Source organism: Opisthorchis viverrini (genome assembly GCF_000715545.1).
Source record: "Opisthorchis viverrini unplaced genomic scaffold opera_v5_322, whole genome shotgun sequence".
Lineage (NCBI taxonomy): Eukaryota > Metazoa > Platyhelminthes > Trematoda > Opisthorchiida > Opisthorchiidae > Opisthorchis > Opisthorchis viverrini.
The window spans coordinates 575,579-587,058 of record NW_008751975.1 but is presented as its reverse complement, the minus strand read 5'-3'; the positions used below and the strand labels follow the sequence as shown (position 1 = coordinate 587,058).

The following is an 11,480-nucleotide window of genomic DNA, read 5'->3' as shown; positions in this document are numbered from 1 at the left end:
TGGGACACCGCATAGTACCTGATCCTCAGACAACGGTACGTCAGATACTGAATGGAATTTTTGTCCAAAACGGGCCAAAAAACGTGTTCAGAACTGGTTGTAAATAAGTTATGCACAATCTTCGTTGGCTTAGGTTTTGTTAGTTGTTATGCAACATACCAGCCCTCTCCTGATAAAGGAGATTGTCCACGACAGAACCGTCACAAAATAGATGAAATTACGTAGCTTCCAATTTCTTCCCGAACATAAAAGTAACTTCAAGTAAGGTTGGCTTTGAAGGCGATTCTACTGATTTCATTTGATCCCCGTTTTGGCTACAACAAGGCTCTCATTTGATGAGGATAAGGTGTGATCTTCTTAATGAGTTTAACATGCTAACTGAATGTCCCATGTGTTTCGGTTCGCAGGAATTCGTGAAATATGATTCGTAAATTCGGTGCATCATAAAAACCGGTATTACTTCGACTGAAATGCACAGGACTGCTGGAATCACCTACCTTTATCTGACACACCTAATTTTGGGGAGAACCGTTTTATTGAAGGGAAATATTCGCGTTGCAAAGTTACGTTTCTCAATGTGCATCTCAAAACCGAGAAGCAACATAGTCTGTTTCACTTTTTTGAAGGCTACTTTAATTGGCCTGTATTCGTAAAGTTTTCCTTACGTTGAATTGTTAAGATGCTCCGACATGATCTAGCAAATTGTGCTGACCCCTAAATGCACACCACAAATCTATCCTTAACCGTTGTTTGAACGTTAAGTATTAGCATTTGAAAGTGTTTATTGAAAACTTAAAAACCCCCTCAGACAGTCGCAGGTTTTCTGGAATTCGCTTTGGCGTACTCAAGGTCGAACTTTTGGCACGGAATTCCTGAGCTTAATGGCTGATGATGGTCCAGCACAATGTCTACTAGAAGACGGAAATTTGCTGGATAAGTTAGTTTCTCTACGCGCTTTCTACTGAATTATATTTTGAAATATTTGGAGGACTATATGAAAAATAACTGCATCCTTTGTTCCGCACAATTTCAAAATGAAGCAGTCGTTCGCGACTTGTAGAGGAAAAGGTTTCCATTGTTGCAGCAGGCGTCCCACCATATGAGGTGAAGGAATTCGTCACGGATAGTAAGGTTGTTTGTATTTTTATAATACCATTCACTAAATCGGGTGACCTGAAACTCTGAATCTTACGTGATATTTACGTCGGCCTTCTTTCGCTGAATACAGCGGCGTCTGTCATACAGTGTTTCAACAACTGCAACAAGAGCAGTTCGTCTTTTCGGATATGCCTCCTTCACATCTTTAGGATAGTTCTCAAATCCTATGTAAGAAGACATACAAAAGGTATATCCCATTTCTATAAATTCCGCCTCATTTTCAAGAAAATGGAGCGTATTGACTATTTACCTTGAAAATATTTGACTTATTTCAGGTGGTTCTTGCGGAAACTTCTACCTCAGCATCTGACGCACAAGGCAGTGGACATCAGACCTAGAACCAAGGGTGACGGGAAAAAGGCATCAAGGATGAATGGTATTACTGCTGTACACAATAGTGGATAATGCTGTGCTGGACTCCGTTAAATGTTGGGCGATCGGGATGTGTGTTTTTAGAGCTGACGTTTTCTGACCCTTTTCTTTCGAAGGCAGCATCGCCGCCTCAATCAATTTGGAAATGTTGGTCGCCTTGGAGAAAAAACTCACCGTTCTCACATTCCTGTTGGAAAGAACAGTTCGGCTGACCGCCAGATCACCTTGTAATACGATTTCTCAAAGTTATAGGACACACTGCTCTTCGTCGGACTGTCCCGTATTAGTTTTTCGGGGATGACTGACATTAAAGTACTGATTCGCCAATCTGTTGTATCTGACTGCTCCCCCAGCGCCTAGGGGCGGGAAAAGGACTCACAGAAGGGAACATAACATATTTATTTGGAACAAGCGAGTGTGAGAGCGTGAGTGCGTGAGAGTGCCAAATTACAACGGTCTCAAGCACTGGCTGAACTTGGTCCAATGCTGACGCACGCGGTCTGGCCTTAGTACGAGGCTGTGACACTCTGCATGTTGCGGGGGCGTTGTCTATCCGGTCAGCATCTAGCGGAGCTGAGGGCATTCAGTGGTTACTTTCAGGAATCTGACCTTCCTGATATAAGGGAACTGAGCTCCAGGCAGTATAACCCGCAGGGTCATCATAGCACTGAAGATCGATTTACCAAGACAAGGTGACAGCTTGTGGTCTACAACTCTTTATATATAGGCTTGTGAAAAAGTTCCCAACTTTGTGTTTGCTGTGTCATGTATTATCTGCGAGGCTGGTTTCGCGTGAGACAGTTTTCATTCATTCATGATCAGCAATAATGGATAAACTAAAGTAATTGTCCATACCAAGGGTTGACCCAACTTCATTCAACGCTGAATGGTTAAAAAATGTACATTGATGGGGCATTTGTTCACATGTCTCTGCCATTGTGCAGTGTTTAGCAAATCTGGAATCACCGCACACGAATGCCTCATCCAGAAGGGAAGAATGTGGGAAGAATTCTACCTCAACCAATTTTCAAAATCGAGTACGCTCACAAAAATTTCACAAGGAATATCTAATTGGGACACTGCTAAGGCTTCTATGGAGCCGCATGATACCAGTGAGGTCAACAGCTCAATAACGCATGATATCGGTCTTTTCCCACTGAGTGAAAGTATACAAGCATACAATGTAGTACGAAAAATAAGGTGTTGAGCCAAGAATGAACGTCAAGGTAAAACACATGGATGAAGCACAGCCGCGTAAGCTAAACAAAACTTGGAATTCATCATCAAAATCTCAGCAAACCAGTTCTGAAAGGAAATATTTTGGGTCAATGAGGGGTGACGGAATGGCTGTGAGGACACAACCTAAAAATGACGAGGTTTTGGTGTGATTCTGAAGTTTTAAATGCCAATAACAGCATCATAGAATTAAAGACAAAATGAAAGCAAACAACGCTGTGAAATGTTTTCCCCAACGAAACAGTCCGTGTTCACGAAATAATATATTCTTCCGAGAAAAAATAAAGTCAGGATTTGCTTGGTAACCGGAGGCCGTTGATGACCTTCCTGTAAGCTGTACCAGATTTCTGGTTACGTCCTATTGTCAGTCGCAGTCAACATTGGGTGGTAAGAGGGGTGAACCTCATGCGGAAACTGAAAGTATGAAAGCTGGGAATGATGCTGGACTCGTCACCTACGCAAACTTCATCATCCGCCATATGACAGAAGTTAATTCCTTGTCCTTGATCATTTTCGTAGAAGTTTACCGTGTTAAACACCATCATTTGAACCAAGGAAAAGCCTCGGTGGTGACGGCACCTTTTCGTCATTCAAACAGGTTTATGGTAGCAGTGCCCTAAATGATGATACTGGCAGTCATCACAAGGTAGGAATGAGTTAGTTGGCCAATAAACCTCAAGCACTTCAGAGTATTTCGAAATTCCTCAAATATTCAAAAATGTGTTGTTAATAATCCTACTACCGGTACACCACACGCACTGCCTTGTAGTCAAGCTTGTGTTAGAAACGTGTTTGTTTTTTAAACCACTAGACTTCAACTGAACAAAACTGATGAGGCTGGGCTGATAAACAGCACAGAGGCTTTGACGCGACTAATTTCCGATGGATGTTCTGGTAATTCCACCTGATCCTGTTTCGTCCTTACATGAGTGACCAGTCACGGCCATACAGTCAGATTCATTCAAACCGTTGCACAACAATCGAGCAGATTTACAAGTTTGGCCAATACCTAACAATTTTCAATGAAATGCGCCAAAACTATCCAACTACACCTTAGAATAATCGACTAGATTCCCAAACAGCTTCGAGACAGTATGATTTTTCGTAAATACACTTATTTGCGTAGCTGTTTGCGTTTTCACGGGGGAATCAGCTGAATCTCAGTTGATTCATTCGTTTATGATGCGTGTTATGTCTACAATATCTCTCATGTTTTCATTGCATACATTACCGACAGGTTTGCTCCCAAATCTGTAAGTGGTTGGGGCCAAATGGACTTTGAAGGTGGGCCCGAATAGTCCACAAGTGGCCGAAACATTCTCTTTCTGGTCGATGATCAATAAGAATGCTAATAGTGATCTCAAAAGCTGTAAGTATTCGAATCATGCAACCTGCAATCAGCATTCGCCTGAAGAATACAGACAGACATCTGGGAGCTGAAATGCAAGTGAAGGTGGGTGTAATTCGTAGATTTAAAGCGCAATCTAACTGTGTAGCCTATCTGGCAGATTCTCTGAAGGCTTCTGTTATTCGGTCACACCAGACATCTTTCTTTAAGTTGCAGTCCCCGATCCTCGCCATACACAATCCAGCACATACTCCAAGCGATCGCTCCAAACTAAGTTGCTCTGTATCAAACCACATTTCTTTGTTTAAGCAATATCATCGCATACCATCATACCAGCACATATTAAGGCCACATGTTTCTATTAGCATTATGGAGTCCAGCTCCCATTTTCAGTGATGTTGCCGGCAAAGTTATGAAATTGTGTCGGATATATAGGAACCCCAGCTAGCCCTACTGAATAGCGGCGTGAATGAACCTCGAACGATCGGAGCATTTTCCTTTTTTAGACCTTCAGTTAATAGATCGTTTTTGATTATCGATTTTTTGAAGCTTGCGTAATTGGCTCCTTGCATTTCAGTCTTTTTATCCAGCTATACAAAACACTGTGACTCCAACACAATAATATCCTGCCACAGTAGACTTTCACAGGTAATCGTCCCACGTTGAACGTGGAGCGTTGAAAATCTAATGGAAAATTTTGACAGCACACCCTGGTCCGTGCAACTGATGATACCATTACCCGGTATAATTCACCGTTGCTCCAGTGTTTTCAACCAAATTCTCCTTCAGTTATCTGTGATACAGTGAACCAGCTGATTTTAACATAAGGCTAATCACCGAAGGGAATCTGAGGCAGCATCGAACAGTGACCAGCCTCCAGGCTGTTCCCGTTACATTAGATTTACGTGTCTGTACGTCGGCTGTTTGAAAGTCAGCTGACGGCAGTGAATGGCTGAAAATTCAGTGTTTGTTCATGATGAGCAAGTTGAAAGTAGTGATTTCATTATCTGACCATTGCACAACAGGCCTGAAAGATTTCCATTAGGCAGTTAATCTACGGTGAAAAAACTAATTTACTGTTAGATCTTCCGCATTCTTCCCGCTAATTTGTACAGTCGATATGGGCCATAAAGTGTAAGAAGGATGAGGAGCAGTTTGGTCCTACGTACACCGGCTTCTTAAAAAGGGCACCGAGGTTTTTGCATGAAATCCAATTCAAAGTAGGCGTACCTGAGATAGTGAGGTTTGAACTAACTTTGTTGTACTTACTAGTGGACAGACTGGTTTGAAGAAAAGCTGCAAGTCGAAGACGGGGGAACACAAAAAAGGACAACTAGTCTTTAGTCTAACCCATTTCGGTTTTTCAGCCATAAGCTATCCACAGACCTATGTTTGTTGGGACTGCTGACAAGTTATTTCTTATGAGTAGGGGTAAAATTTGCTTTAAGAGTTTACGAAGAATGAAGGTGTAGTGAAAGTGCAACCCGACTGACTGAGCATTCGAAAGCGGTTGGTATGGCATTTTTTCATGTTACATCATGCTGACCCGAAAGACGAGCACAAGGTGGGTTAAGTAAACCCACTTCAATTTGAAAAGACAACCATGATCACAACCATAAGATGAAGGTCTACTGGAACATCAATAGCTGAAGGGAGTTTATTGCTGCTGATTAGGTGGTCACTTATCTCTTCTTTGAGCTTGGTAACCAAGTTTCAAACTGATTGCCAAGTTCAGTGAACAAAACAACGATCACCTGATCAACCACTCAGAACCATAATATTTACACGTAGAGCATTTGGTGATTCAAAACGTGGAACATAATAATACCGAAGAAAAATTTTCCAACTTCATTTACCAATGAAATACAGGAGGATGACCATGTAGTAAGGGAAAATCTCTCAACGATGACCTTTTCCTTGATGAAATTCGACGGTCCATTGTGAGTTTTCGTTTTCAGTAAATAAACACATGAACTCCAATCAATACAATGGACGTTATGCTGTCTGTTGCTGCTTCGTCTAGAGTACTCTGGATGAATAAACACAACAGATACAGATCGATATAGACATTTATAGCAGCGTACTACATCATTCTATTCCTACAGTTTTTTTTTACTGAATATGAAATAAGGAACCCTCGTGGTAGTTAGATACTCTTTATGAACTGAATTTTAAGTCTTTCACAACCAATAAGCTACAAATCCAGAGATGAGATATACTTCATATTGTATACAAGGCCGCAAGCGCGTGAGGTATAACATTGACCTGATCACCCATAGACTAGAACCAACATAAACAAACATAAGATCGATAATACCAAAAAACAAAATGTTTTCTGGAGAAGTCACTGTCGGAAGACCCAGCTTTTATATTGCACGTGCTACAGAAACAGCGTGATGGTTTCAGCTACGACTGAGAGCAGACTCTGAAGAGTGATTGAGCAAACCAAGGCGGGGAAGATTATTGGACTGCCATTTTTTCACGAGATATGAACACAAAATCCGGCTTGAGAGGCAAAGTAGTTATGGAATAACGAATGGAAGCGCTTAAACACTCCAGTATGAACCCGAAAGACAATATCGTTTGCACTAATCAGACCAGTCCCAACCGTCTGTGTACCGGAATAAGGCGCTTCTGATGAGTACTTAGATTAAGTTCGTCACACACTTTCTGTCCTGGAACGGCTGGTTAAAAATAGGCTGCAGAACCTGAATCGTATCAAAATGCAACAAAGCACTACAAAATTATGGGAACGCATAAGATTTCACCATTATTGCAACCATCATGAGTAGAGTGAGATAATTTTTGATAGGCAGGTTGTCGATTCCTGTCGAAAATGGGTCACAGAATCTCGTGAAAAAAAAGCTTTGCTTGGCTGGCATAAAATCATGAAGAACGATTAATGGAGGCGGAAAAATTATAAGACTAGTTTGGCACCTTCTCGATGAAAAAGATCTCAATAATAGTCCCTTAACTACTGCTTCGCAACATTTATAAATTACTTTTCTAGGATTTCAACGAGTGCCACATACATATTTCTGACTCACAAGAGTCTTGGGCTCATTAACGCTTGCACTTTTGTGCAGTCCCTGTGCCAACATACTCTACGTGACCTTATAATGGTATGTCGAGCAAGAAGATCGGAGCGATGAGCCGGTAGCATGTTCTGGACAGTCAGAAACGTTAAGATGTCATATCCATTTACTCGTTGAGGTAGGTAGCAATATAAAGTACCTCGATGCCTGAGTGGATGCATCAGGATTTCATTCGCCATTCTACACTACTGTTTTTCTCATTTCGCCTTCTAAATTTGCACTCCGAACCAGCGCAACACCATTGGAAGTGATTTCTTGTACAGGAGATTTTCTATCGTCGTTTTTGCGTAGACGGTGGTTAACTTCGTCTTGTCGCCCAAATCCATCTAAAATAATGTGAATTCTGCAGTCATTTAATCGTCAAGTGGTCGACTGTACCGCGATTAGCTGACTAAACTTAGTGAAGGGTCATCGATTATTGTAGATGTGAGTAGTGGCGTGGAAAGCAGAGCTACATTAAGCCTTAGACAACCCATTAGGCAGAGGATGCGGGAATCTTACACTTAACCTAACATTTATTGGGAGACTGATGGAAACGAACTAATCCTAGGAAATTTCGTTGCAGCAAGTTGATCATTATTCCACTGGAAGTTGATTTTATTTATGAACGAAAACTAACATGTCTGCAAAGATCTCCAAACAGGTAACCCCGACACCATAAATGTTTTTTCATATACTATTATCAGGGCGTATATGAGGTTATCAGCACGACGGCAAGTTGTTACCTGCTCATTAATAGTCAGGTTCCTAACGGAAATCAAGGGAAAAACTGCATGGCATTGTATTCGCATATATATATATATATATATATATATATATATATATATATATGCCATTATCTGTCTTTGTCGCACCTTATGGATAGTATTTCTGATACAGCCCTAGTGAACACGCCAATGGTCCCATTAAATTCAGATCTCTATTGTTCCTTCTTGTTTTCACGTGAATTGATACTTCCGACTTCTTTGTACTGGATTTCAGACGAAGTGGAACCCATGAAATCTCGCACAACAGAAGGTACGAAATAATCACACGTTCTGTCTTCTCAAGCCCCGGCGATGGGGACTGCAACCAGAGCTAAATTTGGATTGTTTTGCTCCGACTACTGTCGGTGTCTGTTGTAATCCAGATATTCCAATTAAAAGACAGCAGTTAGAGTCGGTTTACAGCAAAAAAATAGCGTGTGTGTGTTGGATCGAAGTTTTCACGTATTAGCCAGGTTCGAACGAAGTCGCTGACTGGTCTTCCGAATCAGCCAACTACATTATTGGAGCTTGGGGAGAACTGTATATCTGATAGTATTTAAGCTGTATAATTACTGCACACTGTCTTCGAAGTAAGTGACAAAATGCGCTTCCGCCAGCACTGACCGCAGTCATTCATATTAGTAATATTTTCCGGTGGCATCCATTGTTTGTACACAATAATGCATAAGGGGGAAATTTCGTACACACATCATAAACGCTGCAAAATGAAAGCCATTGAATTCTGTCGAGCCCAATTGTGTGGTCTCAATTAGATGAACAGGTAATCATTCCATTATTAGAAGGACCCTGTAATAAGACAATTCATCAGACCACTAAAGTGGAACTTTATGGTCATCGGCATACTCTTGTGATACAACCATCCGTCTTGCGTCCGTACCAGTAGCATGTCAAAGTTACGGTATCCTAAGGTACGTCCAATCTCTTCTATGAGTAGCCATTGAATAAATGATGTCATTTCATTTGAAGCTTCCATTTGACTTCTGCACTGTTTCGCAGTTACCGTGTCACATGCATCCACCATTCAAGAAGAGACAAGTTGTCTGGTTCAAAGGCACATGTCTGTTCTATTTTGCAGGCATTAAGTGAGCTTAAGAAACCATACGTTAATAAATTTCCAGCTCAATTAGTGTGAAGTATTAGTGCTAACTAGGACATCGAGCACGTGGCCACTTCAAAAGATGAAGTGCCCCTGGTTGTTGGAGTATTACCTCGTGAGTTTGCAGATGTATCTGTTTTAATGGTGTGCTAGTAGACTAGATGAATGAACATGCATCGTGAAAAAGCAGACATTATGAGAAGGAAGGCAGTTTGTAAAAGTGTACCTTCCAGCGCGATTTCTTAACGTGGCGATAATTGATTTCCTCATTAAAATGAGTGAGAGCACACTACTTTAAGACACTTAGTTGATCATAAAATGGTTGACGTGTACCTCTCTTCCTTTTTCCCGAGTCAGTGTGTTCTTCGCTGACTGTATTATATCATCTGTCGAGAGATTCTATTCCTATGAATATCGATAACATAGCTTAAGATAATTCGAGATTAGACCATGTTGGTAATATGGCTAAGTGGCTCTCATCAGTACTTCCTATAACGACCCAGTAGGATTGAGGATTATGTACCCTGACTGTTTCCATATATTTTAAATTTAAAAGTATCTCCTAGATAATACGTCTTTTTAATCCAGGTGACACTTGACTTCGTTGTTGCTACAACCTTCCTTAGTTAGGAAGATGGGTGTTTCTACCAAAATTCTTCAAAAACAGCACAAGATTCGGTTTCACGAGAGTACGAGTCGACCGATGAAGACCAAAACATAAGAGCACATTAATTTGTACTCCCTTCTTCGTAAAACACTCACTTGGTCGCACTGGGGAAATACTGATTGGCCAAGTCCAACTACCGAAATACACAAACTCATAACGGAGGGGAGTATTCTGCAAGAGAGATTTTAGGGAAAAGCCATCGTATTTTGAGACGACTACATCTAATCACGTCAACTGGCTGTCGTCAGTGTATTAGTCAGCCTAGCAAATGTTCCCTGCAGTTCCTACCTACGAAAGACGTCCGACGCCGGGTCAACAACGTAAAACATACGCTACATTGAGACTGGAGCTTGAGATGGCTCGATGGTTAAGACGCACACTCACTGACCGGAAGACCTATGGTACGAACACTCCCTATGTATTATGACCGTTGCTGTTTTGACTTGGGCAACTTGGCAATATCTTGGCCCTCGTGCTCCCTTCCGCTGACATGGCAACTAGGTTGCTACAGCTGAACCATTACTACTATCACTGTTATTGTTATTATTATTACATGTTACATTAAGACTAGGACATCTTAATTTAATTAGTTGGCACTGACCAAAAGGCAGCTACGTCTGGAGGCAGAAGCGCCATCCCGGACAAGATGTAGTAGTCACTTCAGAGTCTCACATCTCACCTTCAGGTTCTGGAACTTGATGACAAAACCACTGGACTTGGTATCGCCGCACCAGTTCCATAAAACTAGAACTCTCAAAGCACAAGTTTGGTTACCCAGTTTTGATTTTTACCTATAAAATTCACAATCTCTGGTGGTGCATCCTGTGTCGGTCTCCTTCATGCGTGAAGAGATTGATATTTGCGCCCAATCTAGTGTAGATTTGATGTTCACAGTCAAGTAGGCATACTAATGAGAAAAAACCGCGAAACCTTCCACACATTAACATTTTTTGGAAAAAAGTGAAACAGACCGTCATCAAATACCACACAAATTCTCATCAAAGCTAGTCCGCTTTTTCCGTGCAACACAGCTCGTTTTTTAAACAATTGAAAATTGGAGTGCTAATTAAATGGTTAGGCAGGATGCATTATGGTTCAGGTAATTCGTGGGGCGCAAATTGTCTTTAAGTTGTGAAGCCCCGGTAAAGGAATCTTCATCCACCAAACAGAATACATTTTCAGCTGGGATACACTATAGTATTTGTCTTTTAAAACAAACTTATTTTAGTCGAGCGTCCTTCATCATAAGGTTCTCATTAAGTTAACTTTTATCTTGTACAATTTCAACGTCAGAGTTGTTCTAATTATGAGCAAAACATGTTGCGCTTCCGTGATGCACTGCCCCACCATCATCCCACAATTCTCTTGTTGGGTTACAATTCCAGAGTATGAACTAGCTGATCAGTAGGATGAAAATCCGAGGACAACAGATTTCATTGTGCGAAGTAAGCGAAAGTATCAGTTGGGAGATCGACTCTTTTTTTCATCTGCTGTGCGGAGTGGTAGTATGCTGTTAGGCGTGTTGACGTACCGTTCACTCTATCACCAACGTATGAATGACTTTGCTATTCATTAGTCCAGAGGGTGAGTTGCTTCGACCTCACTCTTCCGTGATTTTAACGTCAGGCCAGAGTACTTTAACCAAACCTCGTTATCTAAAACAAGGATGAGAAAGCGCGCTTTAACTTGAGGGTGTAGCGACCCCGCAACCAACATATTTGACTGTTCAACTCAGCCGCTC

At 41.4% G+C, this 11,480-nt stretch overlaps 1 protein-coding gene across 1 annotated transcript in view; it reads right to left on the bottom strand.

The window, feature by feature from the left end:
- Positions 1-1,203: 1,203 nt before the first annotated feature.
- T265_15003 (hypothetical protein) overlaps positions 1,204-11,480 on the bottom strand; it is a gene marked incomplete at both ends in the record, with an annotated part of 31,935 nt that continues 21,658 nt past the window's right edge. Inside the window, 2 exons of the mRNA XM_009176160.1 lie at positions 1,204-1,322; positions 9,835-9,910. Coding sequence (XP_009174424.1) covers positions 1,204-1,322; positions 9,835-9,910 — 195 coding nt within the window. The remainder of the gene's footprint in view (positions 1,323-9,834; positions 9,911-11,480) is intronic.